The sequence below is a fragment of the Phoca vitulina genome, unplaced genomic scaffold (assembly GCF_004348235.1).
Source record: "Phoca vitulina isolate PV1807 unplaced genomic scaffold, GSC_HSeal_1.0 scaffold2, whole genome shotgun sequence".
Classification (NCBI taxonomy): Eukaryota; Metazoa; Chordata; class Mammalia; order Carnivora; family Phocidae; genus Phoca; species Phoca vitulina.
Window position 1 is genome coordinate 3,941,052 of NW_022589705.1, and position 22,329 is coordinate 3,963,380.

The 22,329-nt window shown below is 38.9% G+C and overlaps 1 protein-coding gene across 3 annotated transcripts in view; it reads right to left on the minus strand.

Moving 5' to 3' along the window:
* The window catches only part of MAN1A2 (mannosidase alpha class 1A member 2), a 234,765-nt gene that overhangs the window by 145,995 nt on the left and 66,441 nt on the right, over positions 1–22,329 (minus strand). For all 3 annotated transcript variants that reach the window (XM_032420671.1, XM_032420653.1, XM_032420663.1), the window contains exon 2: positions 5,280–5,535. In XM_032420671.1, the coding sequence (XP_032276562.1) occupies positions 5,280–5,535 (256 nt within the window). The remainder of the gene's footprint in view (positions 1–5,279; positions 5,536–22,329) is intronic.

Sequence of the window (22,329 nt, forward strand, 5' to 3'; positions counted from 1 at the left end):
AAAAGGGGATCTTCAAAAAACCTACAGCTAACATCATACTTAATGGCAAAAGACTAAATGCTTAACCCCTAAAGTTGAGATCAAGTATGTCCATTCTCACCACCTATTTTCAACAATGTACTGGAAGTTCTAGCCAGTGTAACGATACAAAAAAAGAAATAAAAGGCATAAAAATCAAAAAGGAAAAGTACCTCTATTCACATTACTATGTATAAGGAGAATCCTAAGCAATCTAAAAAAGAAAACTCCACAAGAATTAGTAAATGATTTCATTAAAGTAACAGGGAAACAAGTTCAGAAAACTAAAATCAAATATATTTCCATATGCTAGTAATAAATAATAGAAATGGAAATTAAAAAATAATTCCATTTATATTAGCTTCAAAAACATGAAATATTTCAGAATAAATTAATATGTACAAGAATTATATACTGAGAAATATAAAACACTGCTGAGAAATTAAAGAAAACCTAAGTAAGTGGAAACATGTAACATGTTCATGGAACACTGAATATTGTTAATAATTCTTCCCAATTCATCTACAGATTGAGTAAAATCCCAAACTCCAGCAACCTTGTATTTTCATAAAGAAGCTAATTCTAGAAAGGCAAAGGACCCAGAAACGCCAGAACAATTTTTAAAAAGAACAAAGCTGGAGGATTTAACCTGATGTCATAGCTTACTGTAAGTTAAAATATTCAATACAGTGTCCTATTGGCATTAAGGGTTATGGAATAGGTATGAGTCCAGAAAGAGGCTCAACACCTACTGATTTTGTCATTTGATTTTGAATAAAAGTGCCAAGGTAATTCAATAAGAAAAGGATAATCTTTTCAACAAATGATGCTGAAACAACTAGAAAGCCCTATGGGCAAAAACTGAAGCACAGCCCTTACTTCAGACAATAAACAAAAAGTTAACTGGCAACAGATCACAGACTGAAATGTCAAAATTAAAACTAAATCATGTGCCCACACACATACTTGTACACAACTGTTCATAGCAACTTTATTCATTATAGCCAAAAACTGGAACAAATGTTGAACAAGTGTTCAACAGGTGAATAAATAAAACAAGTTATGGTATACCCATACAATGGAATACTATTAAGAAAAAAATTACCTTTGTGTGCAATCCACATAGATGAATCTCAAAAAAATTATGCTGAGCAAAAGCCCAGAAACAAAATATCACACACTTTTATACTTTATGATTCCATTTGACTAAAGCTCTGAAAAAGACAAACTTCATCTATAATGACTAAAAGTAGATCAGTGGTTGCCTGGGACCAAGGAATCGGGTGGACTGACCAGAGTGGGGCACAAGAAAAACGTTTGAGATTATAAACATCTTGATAATAGTTGTTATGCAGGTATGTACATCTGTCAAAACCCATCAATAAGCAGTACTCTTAAAATAGGTACATTTTATTTTATACATATCATGTCTCAAAAAGCTCAATTTTTTTTAAAGATTTTATTTATTTGGCAGAGAGAGAGAGAGTGAGCACAAGCAGGGGGAGCGGCAGGCAGAGAGAAAGGGAGAAGCAGGCTCCCAGCTGAGCAGAGAGCCCTACATGGGACTCGATCCCAGGACCCTGGGATCAGGACATGACCTGGGCTAAAGGCAGCTGTTTAACTGACTAAGCCACCCAGGCACCCTTCACCTGTTCCTCTATTTATCACTATATCTTGAAATGGAGTTTATAGTGCTATTTCTTGATTTTTAAAAAAAGGTTTAGGTATGTACTATATTCCCCTATAGTTCAGATAATTTAGCTCTTTTATACCACCACCTCCACATAACACTTCCCCACATATATTTCCCTGCCCCACATCCTCCCACTGCAATTAACAACAAGTTTTTCTTATAATTATTATATTACTTCAGGCAACTTTTGTTTTTCCTGCTTTTAATTACTTGTCTGAGGGCTTGGGTCTTTTTGTTTACTTAGGTTTTTAATGTAACAATTCTGAATTTACTTCCAAATTGTACTTGAGCTTCAAAAACTTGTCTCAGTATAATCAAACACATCAGATAAACTATCAGTTCCATTTTATCCTGATATAAACTTCCTGAAGCTATCCCTCCTGCTCTAACCTCAACTTCTGTTCTCTCTGCCTGAAGCACAGCAGTCACCCTGCTGAGTCCCTTATTCAGAGTCCTGAGAATGCCCTTCCTTTCTCTCTCTAGTGACAGATCCCTTGTTGCCAAAATCTCTTCTCTTCCTATTTTTGTGCTGAAGCATAGTTTCCAGTAGCAATCTGAGAAAATGACTAAATTTACCCTCAGATTTGATTCACAATTTGGCTGAATATATAATTCTTTCTAAGCCATTGCTCCACTCTCTTCCAGTTTCCAATATTATCGTTGAGGAATCTGAGGTGCCATTATATACAATCCCATCTTTTGAGTGGAAACTTTTTTTTCCTCTGTAAATTTTTAGGCTCGTTTTTGAATGCCTGTTTTTCTAAAATTTCAGAAGGAGTCTTTTTTTTTCCTATTTTTTTTTTGCGCTCATTGTTGGTAGGTTTTTTTCAATCTGTAAACTCACATTCTTTAGGTTTAGCCAATTTTCTTAAATTGACTTCTTCTCTATTTTCCTCATCTAATCACTTGTTAGATGTTCCTGACTGATCTTACTTTGTTTGCTCATCTCTTTGTTCTACTGAGAGATTTGCTCAATTTTATCTTCCAACTCTTCTACTGAATTTTAAAATTCTATCGTATTTTTTAATTTCTAAGAGCTCCTTCATATTCTGCAAATGTTCCTTTTCATAGCTTACTGTTCTCATTTTATGAGTTCCATTTTTTGTCACTCCAATGATGTTAATTCTTTTTTGTTATTTTTTTGTCCCCCCTGTATTGTTTCTGTATTCTCTGAGTTCCTGAATTCTTCATCTGTTTTGCTGTGAGAAACTTTCCTGAAACACCTGGTCATCTTTGGTTTGTTCTTCACATGAGAGGGAAGCACTTACAAGATAATTAAATGCTGCCAGTGAATGAGCAAAACTTGAGTTGAGCCTCATCTTAGGGAGCACAGGTGAAACCGAGGGGTTTTTCACTGAGGAACAGTGAAGGTCTTTTCTCTTGGGCCAGTCCCTCTGGAGAGAAGTCCTCCCATCTTCCACTTACTGAATATAAAAACCTGGCTGCAAGAACTCTGAGAGCTGAGCAGGAGAAAGTGGTCTCAATATTCAGAACACTTTTCACTTAATTCCCTCCACCCTAACCACCTTTTTTGTGTTGTCCCTCAGCCATAACTGGTTTTCCCCAAATCCAGACCTCCTCTAATTTATCCCTCCAAAAGTACACTTTAGTCTTCTTTTGGGGAAGGGAAGACAGCAGCTAGGATGCCTAAGCTGGAGAACTGGGGATGTAGGAGTTAAGAGCACTTTTTAAAATTTTCAAATAATCCCTTTCCAACTTCATTTTATACCCCTGCCTTCAGAAGTAAACAATGTCTCTAATTCTTCAAACTTTCAGGTATCCTTCAGTTCACATCACCTTGCCTCTTGTTAGTTTCTTCCCCTATGAGCTTAAGTTTCAACTTTCTCTGCGTGCTAAGCCAGTGACCATAATGTTTAATAGGAGCCTATACAGGAGGCCTTAATATGTTTCGTGTTGACTTGTAAGAACACTGGATATTATGGTGTGCTCTAAAGGGTTAACTCACCAGGTCTGGGTTGTCCAAATCCTATACATCCCAAAAAAAGATTTGGCCTGTGCCAGACTCCTGGAAAATAACCACTAAATCTTATTATCCTGCCTTTTGGAGTATCTTCGTTTAAGTGTAGCCTTGGGCCACGTCAGACAGTTTACCCATACAATGTGATTTATGGTGGGGGCCTTGGGCCACATGGTATCAGCCTGACCTTTAGAGGTGTTGGAGAACTAAGGTCAGCCACGCCTACATAATGAACCTCAAATAAAAACCCTGGACACCAGGGCTCGGGTTAACTTCCCTGGTTGGTGATACTTCCTTACCACACATCACTTCTGGGAGAGTCCACTGGAAGAGGACAGCTAGAAACTTGCATCTGGTGTCTCCTGGACTCCGTCATATGGGCCTTTTCTATTACTAATTTTAATCCGAATGCTACTGCTGTAATAAACCAAAACCATGAAATCAACAGCTTTGCCAAATCACTGAGGCTGTGGGTGGTCTTGGGAGTCCCCTAAACACACACTGTTACTTGAATTATTATGTACATAAGAAGGTATTTCAATAAATTCTAATGACATCTAAAAAAATAACAGGTCAGTCATCTCAAAAAAAAAAAAAAATCTATCAATGTTTTCCCAATACGGTCCAAAGAAAGTGCCTTTAGCAGCCAGCACATAAAAGAGACTCCAGAGCTGAGGTACCATCAGAGTACAGCTCTATTTTGATTCCATCAAGGTCAAGGTCTCACAATAATTCATAAGGCCAAGCTTAAAGTACCTGCTAAATCTTTCATATTCATTACTAGAATACATCCAAGTAGATATTTAACTATTTGAACTAAACTTCTGTCTTATTTTATGATACACAATCCTTTTGAAACATTGCTGATACTGTTACAACCTGACAAAATCTTTTTCTTCACAGGCGGTACAACAGGCAAACTCTACCAAGGATCAGCAGTTCTAACTAACAAAACTTAACTGTAATATTCACTAAATTCCGCCTACCCCCCCCCCCTCCCCGACACACACAGGCTCTGGCATTCTCTTTATCTCCAAGTAATTCCTAGAATAACAAATTGAAAGACTTCTGAAACTAAACAATTTAAAGAATGCGGAGGTCAATTGTTCCCCATTCTTCAATCCTTTGAGACTCTGGAAGATATCTGCAGTATGGGTCAAGGGTTTCATGACCTATTCTTTAAAAGATGGCAGATATAATGCTAATTCTTCAGAGGCATGTTTATGAGGAGATTTGCATAGTATCTAGCAGAGTCCCTTGTAACTAAACACTTCAGAAATTTCTTATTCAATGATAAATTATTTACAGATCTATTCTACATTATTTATAAAATGTTGAATATCAAAAGCTCTCTCAACAGTGGTATAATGATCCAAACAACATTATATCAAAATTTTAAGTGTCCAATAATGATACTATAATCCATATTAAGAAAGTTCGAGCCCTTATTGCCAACTTGGAATCTGAACTATGACCATGACCCCAAAACAAACAAGAACAAAGTATGACACCATAGATGATACAAATGCATATATATTTAAATCCAGTCAAACACCATAACCACTCCACATCATAAATCTGTTTTATTACCTCTTTAATTTTTTCCCTTTTCTTTCTTATGTCATTATCTTCTGGGTCTCCACCATTTATTCCTATTAGATTTGGTATAGGGACTGGCGGCAGTGGCTTCTTCTCTTTTGTCTTCATCTCTTGGACTACCTTATTTTTCTCTGTCTGAATTTCTGCTCGAATTTCCTCCCTCGACTTTTTTAATTTTTCTTTTGCTTCTTCCAGGGCCTTCTCATGATCAGCTCGAATTTTATTTCTCAAACGTTCCTCTTCTTCCCTATAAGAGGAGAATAAAAAAAGACTGGTAAGAATGATCCTTAAGAACCTCAATCTTTGAACATAAAATTTAAAGTTTCCTCCACCAAACCCTAATAGATGTTTTCTACTCCGGCCATTAAAAGGTAAGGATGATCTGTGAGAGAGACTCAGATCTATCTGCCCAAATAGGATAAATATAACTTGGTATGAGCCCTGGATGCTGAAGACCAAACACTTTACAAGGTGGAAGAAGAGGGAACCGAGAAAGAAAGTTATAATTGCAGGACCCAGTGAGAACAGATAAAAGAGCAATCAGTAACTTATCAGAAGACAAATGAAAAAGAAGAGGGGGAAAGAAAAGGGAGAGGGAAAGAGAAAGCAACCAGAGAGAAAACTTGATGGGGGAAAGAAAATTAAAAATAGAATTAAGTATGGGGAGGGTACAAAAATATAAATATAGGGTCAAGGAAAGAGATAAGTGGAAAAGAGAAGAGCTAGGGAAATTTTTCATTTATTATATAGTACATGATATGCTTCTAAAACTTTTACATTTTGAAAATACTATAGATCTCAAAACACAACAATTCCCAACTGCTGTGGGAATTGTTTAAGAGAGCTCTCTTGAACCCTTGTTAAAAATACAGATTCCAATTCAGTAGGTCTGTATGAAACCCATGACTGTGTATTATGAAGAGCTCCTCTGATGAATTCTGGTATGCACACAGGTTTGGACACCACTACCACAGTGGACACCTACTGGGTTTTCTACCCCGGCCTACTTTTGTTTTGTTTTTTTTTCCAGCCTACTTTTGTGAGAGCTCAATCTTCTCTCCACTTCTACCCCAATCCACGTGAATAAATACAGGAGTGGTAGTTACTATTTTCCACATCAGCCAATGATGACTGCTCTAAGGGTAAATATCTAACTCAGTAGTCACCAGAGTCACCTTTTCAGAAATTTAATTCAAACTCTGCAGACAGCTGGACCTATAACATTGCTGGTGGGAAAAGAAAATGGTACAGCCACTCTGGAAAAGGTCAGCAGTTTCTTAAGAAATTCAACATGCAACTATCACAAAATTCAGCAACTGCACTGGACATTTATCCTGGAGGAGTGAAGACTTACATTCACACAAAAACCTATACATAAGCCCATCACAAAAGGACAAGTACTGTATGATTCCACTTCAATGAGATACTTAGGATAACCAAAATCCATAGAAAGTAGAATGGTGGTTGCCAGAGGATGGGGGAAGAAAGGGAAATGGGAAGTTATTGTTTAATGGGTAGAGTTTCAGTTTTGCAAGAAGAAGAGTTCTGGAGATGGTTACACAAACAATATGAGTGTATTTAATATCAATGCACTGTACACTTAAAAATAGTTAAAGTGATAAATGTTATATGTATTTTACCACAATTTCTAAAAATTGGAGGAAAAATCCCATACAAAAACGTTTATAACAACTTTACCCATAATAGGCAAAAACTGGAAACAACCCAGGGGTCCTTCAACAAGTAAATAAACAAACCACTGTTTATACTGTGGTCTAGCCACACTATGGAATACTACTAGCAATAAAAAGAAACTATTCATACACACTTGAATGAATTTCAAAGGTATTACTATGTGAGTGAAAGAAGCCAATCTCAAAAGGTTACATTCCACATTATTCTTTACGTGACATTCTCAAAAAAACAAAAATATAAGGATGGTGAGTAGATCAGTGGTTGCCAGGAGTTATGGATGGGGGGGGTTAACTATAAAGGAATAACACACGAGAATTTCGGGGGGATGAAAGCATTGTTATGTAACCTAATTATAGTGATTATGGGAATATGTACATGTGTTTAAAAATCACAGAACATCAAGGGAAAAATATCAATTTACAGTCTAATATTAAAAATAAAATGTTATTTTTTTTTTAAAGATTTTATTTATTTATTTCACAGAGAGAGACACAGAGAGAGAGGGAACACAAGCAGGCAGAGTGGGAGAGGGAGAAGCAGGCTTCCTGCTGAGCAGGGAGCCCGGTGTGGGGCTCTATCCCAAAACCCTGGGATCATGACCTGAGCCAAAGGCAGATGCTTAATGACTGAGCCACCCAGGCACCCCTAAAAATAAAATGTTAAATGTTTAGAAAAAAATACTGGAGGGCGCCTGGGTGGCTCAGTCATTAAGCATCTGCCTTCGGCTCAGGTCATGATCCCAGGGTCCTGGGATCGAGCCCAGCATCGGGCTCCCTGCTCAGCAGGAAGCCTGCTTCTCCCTCTCCCACTCCCCCTGCTTGTGTTCCTGCTCTCGCTATCTCTGTCTCTGTCAAATAAATAAATAAAATCTTAAAAAAAAAAAAAAATACTGGATTGCTAGCAGTAAGAAGGGGCTGATGAGGGAAACAGGAGAGAACGCAACAAAGACAGTCAGGGCAAACACAGGGGCACTTGAGGGTAGGGAGAAAGAATCCGTGGGGCCTCCAGACAGACTGGAGGTGGGAAGAATGCAGCAAGGAGAAACCAAGGTTGTCCCCTAAGTGAATTCATGAGCAATTCTGGGCTGATCTGTTCAGAAGACTCAGGCAAAAGAGGGCATCATCAGCCTTCCAGCACCCTTCCCTCTCCTTCCCAACAGAGAAACACTGTGCCTAGGCCAGGAATAATAAATGTGTCTATGTCAACCAAGTCTTTCTCAAATGCCCCTGCAGCTAGGGGTGATCACATAACCCTATTCCAACCAAAGAGACAAAGGAGGGCTACTGGGAAATATTTTCCTTTTGGGATTAAAAAATGGACAGAGCCATTTGAGAAAAGGGCCTGTTAGCTACTAAGACCAAACCTACCCAAATACCTACTCCTGTCTTCAGCTGTGGTTGTGATGCCTAAAGCTGTGACAGCCATCTTGCAGACAAAAGGCCTGGGGATAAATGGCCAACATGGTTCAGGAAAGAAAAGAAAGCCGTAAAGTGCTACTGATATCATGAGGCTGCTACCAGGGCCTTCAACTGCCAGTCCCCAGATTTCAGATTCTGTGGAGCTGAACCAGTTAGGTGTTCTGTCACTTCCACCTAAGAATGTTCCCAACTCCCTCACTCAGCGAGCAAACAATGCACACAGAGTGAGGAAAGCAGAAGGCCTGGGACTAAGTCCCAAAGAAGAGTAACATCAAACAGGAACCACTGGTTCTTTCAAGGGCAGTTTCTGTCCTGATGACGACTGGGAGAGTCTCTACTGGGAACCATGCTTTCCCTTTCTAGCTCCAAGCATCATGTTACCACTGAATGGCACATGGAAGCCCCTACCATGTTTGCAACGGCTCATCTGTGCCATCACTGTGGAAGCATCCTCACCCACCAGTGAACCTCCACAAACAGTGGATATTACATGCCACTTTCTAGAGCCCACCCTAATGGTGGGGAAGAAATACAGGCCACAACACATTCTATGTCCCTCTCGAAAGCTTCACAATGCACATGGGTATTTTAAAGGCTCTGAGAAGTTCTGCAATAAAGGTGCCTAGCATAACATTGCCCAACCTTTTTTAGTCACATTCCCCTTTTCTGCACACACCCCTTTTAGCATGCCATGAAACACACTGTCATAGATGAATGTCCTCAAACTATGCCATCAACCAACTAAGCCTTTGGTAGAACCCGCTACTTTTTTGCTGTGTGACATTAGATGTATGTCACCTCTCTGAGCCTCCTTTTCCCATCTGTGAAGAGTATCCCCACCAACCTTGCAAGACTGTTGTGAGGAGTGGATGACACATGAGTCTAAGAGTACAGAAAAGTCCTTATCAACTTAAGGTTCCTTCCTTCCCTTACCACCTATCCTCTTCCTCACCACACACACACACACACACACACACACACACACACACAGTGTCATTTAATGATCTAGGATAACATCAGTGTCCTCAGGAACCAGGGACCAATACCCAGGGACATCTTGCAACTTCTCAGCATCCCTGCACCGAATGACATAACAGCTTCTGGGCAAACCTACAAGGATTGAGAGGGCACCAAATGCTCTTAAAATGTGGCCAGCCTCCCACAGAACTAGCAGAGAGGTGTGCCCTCCCTTTCCCATCCCTGATTCCTTTGCCCATATGTCCATAATGGCAGCTGGGGCCTTCAGCATTACCTTAGAAATAAAAGGCATAACGGGCATGAGTGCAGGGAAGCCTATTTTCATTTACTATTTTACTAATTAAATGCTAATATCAATTATTTCTCTAAAAGTGAAGTATACTTGAGAGCAACCTATATATGTAAACAATTTTCAAATTACACAATTTTTAATAATTATTTTTAAAAATAAAAAATTGAACCCTCTAAATTTTAGTACTCTATAGGAAAGCCCCCAGTCACTTTACCCCACTTGAGTTACTGTTATGGCATCCAAACATTGTTCAGCAGGACTATACTGTTCCAATATTGTGCAGTCTTATTCAAAAATATTTTGAAAATCAAAAGACCTATAAATTTGCATTTGTCCCTCAAAAATAATTATTTGTTTAGCAGTTTAGTGAGTACAGTCACCACAGAATAACCACCATGAACTGGAGTTCAAAGAAAGACCAATCTAGTCCTCAAGAGGAACTCCAGGGTTCAAGGAATTGAGTTGGACCTCCCGTTAACTGGGTGCCAAGAAGAATCATTTTATAGTTGAGGAGAAAAAGTACTTAAGGTAAAAGTACTTAATCCAAAAGCCAGGAGACAATTCTCTTTCCAGCTCTGCCCCGACTTACTCTGCAATCTGACACAAATCACTAAAAACCACAAGATCAGTACTTTCTGGGTACTACCCCGACTACACCACTTGGCTAGTGGTATCCAAGGTAAATAAAAGTACTTAGTAAATTGTAACCCATTAATTATCTCAAACATCCTAACCTCTCTCACAGTTTTCTTCTCTATATATATATCAAACTTTTATTTTTGAGCTCCTCCTTTCAAGGGGCTCCTCAAATTTTTAGTGGCCAAATTTCTAGATTTGCAAGTACACCAGCTGAATCAACTCTTTTGGATGTTTATTTTCCCCTAGTTGATCTTTTAGTTATGTATTTTTAAGATTTTTTTTTTAACTTTGATATCTCCAACAGAGAATCATGTTGAACTTGCACTTGTGTATGTTTCCATCAGTGCCTTGTATCTTTCTGTGTAGTAAAGAATCTGGCCACGTCCAAAGAGAAGTCTGGCCTCTGTCCTCAACTTCTAGGAGGTAATCTTTCATATCTGACTAAAGTGTCCTTGTTTACGGTGAGTGCTGGCCGCACCCAATCTTAGGGCGGGGTTGGCCACATCTGATAGTCCTAGAGTCAACGCTGGCCACCCTAGAAACATCAACCATATGACTTAGGGTGAGGGTTCTGGGTCAGTTTTACTGAGACTGAGTTCAATCATGTGGGCAATCAATTAATCATGCCTACACAACAAAGCCTCAATAAAAACTCTGGACACCAAAGCTTAAACAAGCTTACTTGGTTAGCAATATGTACTGGCACACTCTGAGGGGAGGACAGTAATGTCCTGAGTTCACAAGGACAGGACACTAGAAGCTCCACATCTGGAACCTTCCTGGACTTTATCCAATGTGCTTCCTCCTTTGGCTGACTGTAACCTCTATCCTTTCCCTGTAATCTACAATCCTTTCGTGAGTGTAACTCCTTTCAGTAAGTTCTATGAGTGCTAGCAAATTATCAAACCTGATGGTGGTTGTGGGAGACCCCTAAAATTGCAGGTGGTGTCAGAAGTGAGGCGGTCTTGTGTAGAACTGGGACCTAAACTTTGAAGTTGGGCTAACTCTGGGCACCTTCCAAGGCTTCCAATAAAATCCAGTCTTACATATACAGGTTCTCATGAGATCTGAAATTGCTTTTTTCAATTACATGTTAATGTGTAATATTTAACTCACTTTTGATACCCTATATATAATATAAGGTTTTGTTGTTGTTTTCTTGTTTTGTTTTGTCCCTCCATGCACCCTTGGTCCTTGAAAAGCAAAGGCAAATGACAACAATTGTTGTGGCTTAAATCATATAAGACACTGGTTTAGTCAATGACTTAGATTATCTTATTTAATTCTCACACCAATTTATGAGGTACCCTCTATTAAGCACTGTTCTCCATCTTATTAGAAAAATACTAAGGCACAAAGAGAAAAATTAAGTGATTTGTTCAGGGTCACAGAGCTAGTAAGTAGAGAGCCTAGACATAAGCATACGCATTTGGACTTCTTAAACATTTATGCAAATAGCGCCTTTCATATAAAAGATGAATTGTATTTAAGAGTTTGTCTCTAACTGTGTAGATACAAACACTATTTCTCAACCTTTTCTCCCCTTTTCTTTCATCCTACAGCCCTCACTTTTTAGCTAAACACATGCTCCTGCTAAAAATAAAACTCTATTTCTCAGCCTCCCTTACTGAAACCGCCCTATAGAATTTGTGTGATCACAAATAAGCTTTTATCTTGCTTATTAAGCCACTGTTGTTTTATGACTTTTATGTTTGGTAAAATGACCTAATATTAACTGAACCACACACTCTCCAACCTAAATGATCTCTTTCCCTGAGGCTTTCACTAGTATCTGAGAGCTGATTTGCCAGAAAGAAACTAACCAGGGAACAAATTTCCCTCTCCAATTAGAGTATTAAAATAAGTCATGTTTGGAAACATTCTGAAGGGCAAATACAATCCTCCATTACATAAGGATACATAAAATTACATTGAAATCTTGTTTGGCAAAGATTTAGGCAGATAGACAAATACTCTCTCCCTCTCTACTCTTCACCTAAGAAACATAAAGTCTCATCCGTCCTTAAAAATAAATCAATAAAAACTTCCCTCAAAACTGCCTGTCTCCACCATCACTGGTGTCCCCCTTCCTTCTATCACTATACTTTTTCAAAAGCACTACACTTGCTATTTCTACTTACCTTAACCTCACATCGCTCTTTTATCCATCACAGTTAAAAACTGATAACAAAGTTTATCCATCCTTTGAAACCACCTCTTCCTCACACTTGCCTTTCCAACAAACTGCTGATCACTGGCTTTACCATGATCAATCGGCCCCCAAAATGTCATATTCCATCCCCACTTCTGTTCTCACTCTATGTACTCTTCCGATTCAACACCAACCAACTGTATTTTCTCAACTATTATAACAAAAAAAAATACATACACATATGTATATATGGTCAGCCTTTACCAGGTTACTAAGTACTCCAAATCCAAATTTCTAACAATATGTAAGACGCTGCCATCGACTATTTGCCAAACGCCTCCAATTCGACATGTCCAAAACAGAACTGAATGATTACTATGGAAAAGGGACAATCACAGACTAAGTTCATTCACAACACAGATTTTTTTTTAATTAAAATACCAGCAAAGTTAATCAGCAACAATAAAACATAGAAAAAAATAATTCATCATAAGTAATTGAACTTATCCCAGAAACAAGAATAGCTTAACATTAGAAAATTCTATCCATGTAATTTACCTATTATTAAAGAATAAAAATTATATAAATCACTCAGTAGAAACAGAAGAGTAAAGTGATAAAATTCAACATCCATTCCTGATTTTAAAACCTTATAGCAAGGGGCGCCTGGCTGGCTCAGTCGGAAAGCCTGTAACTCTTGCTCTTAGGGTTGTGAGTTCAAGTCCCAACGTGGGTGGAGGAGATTACTTAAAAAATAAAATTGTTAAAAAAAATAAAACCTTATAGCAAAGGAGAAAAAGAGAACTTTATCAACCTAATAAAAAATACCTTCCAAAACCTATAGCAAATAGCAATCTTAATAGTGAAACTGTAGAAGCATTCCTTCAACATGAGGGAAACAAATAAGAAAGCTCACCATCAAAACGTTGAGGGAGGAGGAGCAAGATGGCGGAGGAGTAGGAGAACTAAATTTCATCTGGTCCCAGGAATTCAGCTGGATAGGGATCAAACCATTCTGAACACCTACGAACTCAACAGGAGATGGAAGAAAAGAATAGCAGCAACTCTCTGAACAGAAAAGCAACCACTTTCTGGAAGGTAGGACGTGCGGAGAAGTGAATCCGAGGCAATATTCGGGAGGATAGACGATAGGGGAGGGGGCCTCCGTCAGCCACTTCTGGCAAGTGATAGAGTAGCCAAGCACAAAATCGGACTTTTAGAAATCTGCTCCGCTGAGGGACGTCACTCGGGTGGCTAAGCGGGGGGTGGAACCCTCACAGGACAGTGTGGTCTCAGGACCCTCGAGGTCACAGGAAGAAGGGGGTGCCTGAGTGCGGCAGAGCTCCCAGGTATCGCAGCGGGGAAGCCGGCTGCACAGACGGAGCCGAGGAGTGGGCTTTCAGCTCAGGGTTGCCATAAACCGTGATCCATGGCACAGTCGGGCCACTGCTCCTCCAGCAGGGACCCAACAAGCGGCAGATCCGGGGAGACTCCCCTTTCTCCCCTGGGAGGAAGGGTGCGGGAGTGCACCGCAGGGATCTGCTGGGTTTGGAGACTCCACAAAGGGTTGTGTGCCAGAGACAGAAACACTCGGTCACAGGCCGGGTGAGCACGGAGTGTGGCCGGAGACCGGGGAGACGGGAGTGATTGACTGCTTTTCTCTGGGGGCGCACTGAGGAGTGGGCCCCGAGTTCTCGGCTCCTCCGGGGTGGAGACTGGGAGGCCGCCATTTTCACGGAAAGCTTGCAAGGAACAAAAGCTCTGGAGAGCAAACCAGAGCTGATTACTTAGCCCGGACCGGCAAGGGCGGGGCAATTCCGCCTCCGGCAAAGACATTTGGGAACCACGGCAACAGGCCCCTCCCCCAGAAGATCAGCAAGAACCACCAGCCAAGAACAAATTTACCGATCAATGAGAACGGCAGAACTCCGGCGCTAGGAGAATACTGCACATAGAATTCATGGCTCTTTTACCATGATTCTTTAGTCTTTCAAAGTTAATTTTTTTAATTTCCTTTTTTTTTTTTTGAATTTTTCTTTTTCCCTTTTTCAGCCATCTTATCAATCCCTTTTTTAAAAATCTTTTTTATTTTTCATTTTTAGAGTCACATTCTATCCCTTCATAGTAGTTAACTTTATTTTTGGTATATATATATATAAGTTGTTCTCTCTTTAAAATTTTGGGATACAGTTTCTTCTAACAGACTAAAATATACCCTATATCTCTAGTGTATGGCTTTTGTTCTAGTCTCCTGCCTGATCACATTCTCTTTTTTTTTTTATTTCTCTTTTTTCTTTTTTCAACCAACTTCTTATCAATTCCTTTTATAAAATCTATTTTAATTTTCATCTTTACAGTCATATTCCATCCCTTCACCGTATTTACCCTTATTTTTGTACATATATAAGCTTTTCATTCTTTAAAATTTTGGGAGGCAGTTTCTTCTAACAGACCAAAATATACCCAAAATGTAGCGTGTGGCACTGATCTATTCATATGATCATATTTAATCATATTCTTTTTTTTTTAATCTTTCTCTTTTTCTTTCTTTTTTCTTTCTTTCCCTTTCTTTTCCCCCAGTTTCAGGTCTCTTCTGATTTGTTTAGTGTTTATTTTTCTGGGGTCGTTGTTACCCTGTTAGCATTTTGTTCTCTCATTCATCTATTCTCCTATGGACAAAGTGACAAGATGGAAAAAATCACCTCAAAAAAAAGAACAAGAGGCAGTACCAACTGCTAGGGACCTAATTAATACGGACATTAGTAAGATGTCAGAACTAGAGTTCAGAAAGACAATAATAAAGATACTACCTGGGTTTGAAAAAAGCATGGAAGATATTAGAGAAACCCTTTCTGGAGAAATAAAAGAACTAAAATCTAACCAAGTCGAAATCAAAAGGCTATTAATGAGGTGCAATCAAAAATGGAGGCTCTAACTGCTAGGATAAATGAGACAGAAGAGAGAAGTAGTGATATAGAAGACCAAATGATAGAAAATAAAGAAGCTGAGAAAAAGAGAGATAAACAACTACTGGATCACGAGGGCAGAATTCGAGAGATAAGTGATACCATAAGATGAAACAACATTAGAATATTTGGGATCCCAGAAGAAGAGAGAGAGAGAGGGCAGAAGGTATACTGGAGCAAATTAGAGCAGAGAACTTCCCTAATTTGGGGAAGGAAGCAGGCATCAAAATCCAGGAGGCACAGAGAACCCCCCTCAAAATCAATGAAAATTGGTCAACACCCCAACATCTAATAATAAAACTTACAAGTCTCAGAGACAAAGAGAAAATCCTGAAAGCAGCTCGGGACAAGAGGTCTGTAAACTACAATGGTAGAAACATTAGATTGGCAACAGACCTATCCACAGAGACCTGGCAGGCCAGAAAGGACTGGCATGATATATTCAGAGCACTAAATGAGAAAAATATGCAGCCAAGAATACTATATCCAGCTAGGCTGTCATTGAAAATAGAGGGAGAGATAAAAAGCTGCCAGGACAAACAAAAACTAAAGGAATTTGCCAACACGAAACCAGCCCTACAAGAAATATTGAAACAGGTCCTCTAAGCAACGAGAGAGCCTAAAAGTAACATAGACCAGAAAGGAACACAGACAATATACAGCAACAGTCATCTTACAGGCAATACAACGGCACTAAATTCATTTTTTTCAATAGTTGCCCTGAATGTAAATGGGCTAAATGCCCCAATCAAAAGACACAGGCTATCAGATTGGATAAAAAAACAAGACCCATCAATATGTTGTCTGCAAGAGGCTCATTTTAGACCCAAAGACACCCCCAGATTGAAAGTGAGGGGGTGGAAAACCATTTACCATGCTAATGGACACCAAAAGAAAGCTGGGGTGGCAATCCTTATATCAGACAAATTAGACTTTAAACCAAAGACTATAATAAGAGATGAGGAACGACACTATATCCTACTTAAAGGGTCTATCCAACAAGAAGATCTAACAATTTTAAATATCTATGCCCCTAACATGGGAGCAGCCACTTATATAAGCCAATTAATAACAAAAGCAAAGAAACACATCGACAACAATACAATAATAGTGGGGGACTTTAACACGCCCCCTCGCTGAAATGGACAGATCATCTAAGCAAAAGATCAACAAGGAAATAAGACTTTAAATGACACACTGGACCAGATGGACTTCACAGATATATTCAGAACATTCCATCCCAAAGCAACAGAATACACATTCTTCTCTAGTGCCCATGGAACATTCTCCAGAATCAATCATATCCTAGGTCACAAATCAGGTCTCAACCGGTACCAAAAAACTGGGATCATTCCCTGTGTATTTTCGGACCACAATGCTTTGAAACTAGAACTCAATCACAAGAGGAAAGTTGGAAAGAACTCAAATATATGGAGGCTAAAGAGCATCCTACTAAAGAATGAATGGGTCAACCAGGAAATTAAAGAATTTAAAAAATTCATGGAAACAAATGAAAATGAAAACAAAACTGTTCAAAATCTTTGGGATGCAGCAAAGGAAGTCCTAAGAGGAAAGTATATAGCAATACAAGCCTTTCTCAAGAAACAAGAAAGTTCTCAAATATACAACCTAACCCTACACCTAAAGGAGTTGGGAGAGAGAACAGCAAATAAAGCCTACACCCAACAGGAGAAGAGGAAATAATAAAGATCAGAGCAGAAATCAATGACATAGAAACCAAAAGAACATTAGAACAGATCAATGAAACTAGGAGCTGGTTCTTTGAAAGAATTAATAAGATTAATAAACCCCTGGCCAGACTTATCAAAAAGAATAGAGAAATGACCCAAATAAATAAAATCATGAATGAAAGAGGAGATCATAACCAACACCAAAGAAATACAAACAATTATAAGAACATATTATGAGCAACTACATGCCAGCAAATTAGATAATCTGGAAGAAATGAATGCATTCCTAGAGATATATAAACTACCAAAAATGAACCAGGAAGAAACAGAAAACCTGAACAGACCTATAACCACTAAGGAAACTGAAGCAGTAATCAAAAATCTCCCAACAAACAAGAGCCCAGGGCCAGATGGCTTCCCAGGGGAAATCTTAGAAACTTTTTTTTTTTTTTTTTGACAGCGAGAGAAGAACACCAGCAGCAGGGGTGGGAGAGGGAGAAGCAGGCTTCCCGCTGAGCAGGGAGCCCGATGTGGGGCTCAATCCCAGGACCCTGGGATCATGACCTGAGCCAAAGGCAGACTCTTAACAACTGAGCCACCCAGGCGCCCCTCTACCAAACATTTAAGAAGAATTAATACCTATTCTTCTTAAACTGTTCCAAAAAATAGAAATGGAAGGAAAACCTCCAAACTCATTTTATGAGGCCACCATTACCTTGATCCCCAAACCAAAGACCCCATCAAAAAGGAGAATTACAGACCAATATCCCTGATGAACATGGATGCTAAAATTCTCACCAAAATACTAGCCAATAGGATCCAACAGTACATTAAAAGGATTATTCACCATGACCAAGTGGGATTTATTCCTGGGCTGCAAGGTTGGTTCAACAACCGCAAATCAATGTGATACAATACATTAATAAAAGAAAGAACAAGAACCGTATGATCCTCTCAATAGATGCAGAAAAAGCATTTGACAAAGTACAGCATCCTTTCTTGATCAAACCTCTTCAGAGTATAGGGATAGAGGATACATACCTCCATATCATAAAAGCCATCTATGAAAAACCCACAGTGAATATCATTCTCAATGGGGAAAAACTGAGTGCTTTCCCCCGAAGGTCAGGAACACAGCAGGGATGTCCACTGTCACCAATGCTATTCAACATCGTACTAGAAGTCCTAGCCACAGCAAACAGACAACAAAAAGAAATAAAAGGCATCCAAATCGGCGTAGAAGAAGTCAAACTCTCACTCTTTGCAGATGATATGATACTTTATGTGGAAAACCCAAAAGACTCCACCCCAAAACTGCTAGAACTCATACAGGAATTCAGTAAGGTGGCAGGGTATAAAAATCAATGCACAGAAATCAGTGGCATTCCTATACACCAACAACAAGACAGAAGAAAGAGAAATTAAAGAGGCGATCCCGTTTACAATTGCGCCCAAAACCGTAAGATACCTAGGAATAAATCTAACCAAAGAGGCAAAGAATCTGTACTCCGAAAACTATAAAATACTCATGAAAGAAACTGAGGAAGATACAAAGAAATGGAAAAATGTTCCATGCTCATGGATTGGAAGAACAAATATTGTGAAGATGTCAATGCTACCTAGAGCAATCTACACATTCAGTGCAATCCCTATCAAAATACCATCCACTTTTTTCAAAGAAATGGAACAAATAATCCTAAAATTTGTATGGAACCAGAAAAACCCCGAATAGCCACAGGAATGTTGAAAACGAAAAGCAAAGCTTGTGGCATCACAATTCTGGACTTCAAGCTCTATTACAAAGCTGTCATCATCAAGACAGTATGATACTGGCACAAAAACAGACACATAGATCAATGGAACAGAATAGAGAGCCCAGAAATGGACCCTCAACTATATAATCTTCGACAAAGCAGGGAAGAATGTCCAATGGAAAAAAGACAGTCTCTTCAGCAAATGGTGTTGGGAAAATTGGACAGCCACATGCGAAAGAATGAAACTGGACCATTTCCTTACACCACACACAAAAATAGACTCCAAATGGTTAAAGACCTAAATGTGAGACAGGAGTCCATCAAAATCCCCAAAGGAGAACACAGGCAGCAACCTCTTCGACCTCAGCCGCAGCAAATTCTTCCTAGAAACATCGCCAAAGGCAAGGGAAGCACGGGCAAAAAATGAACTATTGGGACTTCATCAAGATAAAAAGCTTTTGCAAAGCAAAGGAAACAGTCAACAAAACCAAAAGACAACTGACAGAATGGGAGGAGATATTTGCAAATGACATATCAGATAAAGGGCTAGTATCCAAAATCTATAAAGAACTTATCAAACTCAACACCCAAAGAACAAATAATCCAATCAAGAAATGGGCAGAAGACATGAACAGACATTTTTTCCAAAGAAGACATCCAAATGGCCAACAGACACATGAAAAAGTGCTCAACATCGCTCGGCATCAGGGAAATCCAAATCAAAACCTCAATGAGATACCACCTCACACCAGTCAGAATGGCTAAAATTAACAAGTCAGGAAACGACAGATGTTGGCAGGGATGCAGAGAAAGGGGAACCCTCCTACACTGTTGGTGGGAATGCAAGCTGGTGCAGCCACTCTGGAAAACAGTATGGAAGTTCCTCAAAAAGTTGAAAATAGAGCTACTGTATGACCCAGCAATTGCACTACTGGGTATTTAGCCCAAAGATACAAATGTAGGGATCTGAAGGGGTACGTGCACCCCGATGTTTATAGCAGCAATGTCCACGATAGCCAAACTGTGGAAAGAGCCAAGATGTCCATCGACAGATGAATGGATAAAGAAGATGTGGTATATATACACAATGGAATATTATGCAGCCATCAAAAGGAATGAAATCTTGCCATTTGCAATGATATGGATGGAACTGGAGGGTGTTATGCTGAGCGAAATAAGTCAATCAGAGAAAGACATGTATCATATGACCTCAGTGATATGAGGAATTCTTAATGTCAGGAAACAAACTGAGGGTTGCTGGAGTGGTGGAGGGTGGGAGGGATGCGGTGGCTGGGTGATAGACCCTGGGGAGGGTATGTGCTATGGTGTGCACTGTTAATTGTGTAAGACTGTTGAATCACAGACCTGTACCTCTGAAACAAATAATATATGTTAAAAAAAAAAAGAAGACAGTAGGAAGGGAAAAATGAAGGGGGGGAAACTGGAGGGGGAGACGAACCATGAGAGGCTATGGACTCTGAGAAACAAACTGAGGGTTCTAGAGGGGAGGGGGTGGGGGCATGGGTTAGCCTGATGATGGGTATTAAGGGCACGTATTAAATGGAGCACTGGGTGTTATACGCAAACAATGAATCATGGAACACTACATCAAAAACTAATGATGTAATGTATGGTGATTAACATAACATAATAAAATTTTTAAAATGCAAAAAAAAATTTAAAAAAACTTTATTTGATTGTACTGGATGTCTTAGCCAGCAAAGTAAAGGAGATGAAAATATAAGAAAAATTTCAAAGTCTTCTGTCATTGATAATATGATTTATACACTGGAAACCCAAAGAATCTACAAATTATTAGAAACTAGAGTGCAGCAAGGGAAGGAAACGAACAGAAAGGAGGCCCCCAATAAACGTCACTGCCCTTCCTTCCCACCCTTTGGGTCTCACCTGTCTAGACTCCAAGCATTCAAACTTGCACTGACACATTCTTTTCTCTTAAGGTAAAACCACTGTTTACATCAGCTTTTATTCACATCCATTATTGCATTGCTAAGATTTCCAGGCCCTGTCTTCTGATTTAGATTTAAGAAACATAAAAGCCCTTAAAGACTTTGTCAGATAACTTTTCTAAAGCATTAGAAGTGAGGAATTTTACTAAAGTGACTCTTACTAATCTCCAAATTCTAATCATCCTAGGGGTTGACTAAAAAACATGCTGAATGATTCAAAAATGCAATGCTCTCTTCCAAAAGATAAATGACAATGACCTATATGATGGCCTTTTTAAATTTATTATTTTTTTTTAAGATTTTATTTATTTGAGAGAGACAGAGAGAGCACAAGCTAGCTACTTATGCACAATCATAGGTCAAGAATGGTTTTAGGAAACAACCACAAGATAGTCAGCAGCAGGTACAGAATATACCAGAATAACAATATTCTACAAGGCTCAGTGGCAAGTGCCTGAAAGAATTTAAGACCTTCCAAAAAGAAATGCCACTGCTTCAAGGTCATAAAGGAAGAACTCCTTAACTCAAGCTAACCAAGAGTTAAAATAGTGCTAATTATTTTCCGAGGGTTTTTCACAAATATGGTCTAAGATGATTCTTCATAGCAAATGAATGCACTCTACGTGCACAGAATACACTGTCATACAAACAACAAAGAACTTTCTGAATGTTACTGTTTTAAGCTAAACCGTGTACCTTCTGGTGTACAGATTTGTAGTTAAGAACCAAACAGCACAAACTCTATCACATTTGGGTTCCCTATTCCATAAGAGTGAATCCATTCTTAAGAAAACACATTAAAAGGAAAGCACAACAGTTCATCAATACAAGTAACTGGTCCGTCACCTGAAAAAAACTGAAAGAGATTCAAAGTGAAACAAAATTCACTGAGAAATCCAATGACCCTCAAGTTTCCATACCAAATCCACTTACTTTGGTCATGTGGGCCCCATATAATACCAAGTTCTTTCATGTTCCCGTTTTAATAACGCAGCTCATGAACCATCAACACAACTCACCATCTCTATCTTAAATTTGGTCAGATATAGGTCATCCATATGGCTATCAAAAAAATTTGTCTACAAGAGAGAACTGTTATAGATCAATCTAACTACATTTTAGGGAATTTTAGTTTGAGTTAATGGTAACTTCAGATTAAATCACTAGTTATCAGTCATTGAATTAATTTCAGCTTAACTCAGTGATAATCAATAAATGTCTACCAAATGTGAGGGGCACTGAGCTAGGTGCAGGGAATACAAAGAAAAATAAGGTACTATTTGCCCATAGAAGTTAACAATCCTATGCAAACAAAGCAAATACAAAATGAGTGAATCACAAAAAAGGAAGTAAATAACTTCCTTTGGTGGTGTACCAGGGACTGTAGGTTAGACAGAAGTAGTAAGATATCCACAGAAAAAGTATTCTCGAAGCAAACAAGTATGCCTTGAGAAGATTTACATAAGGAAAATAGTTTAGAAATGTA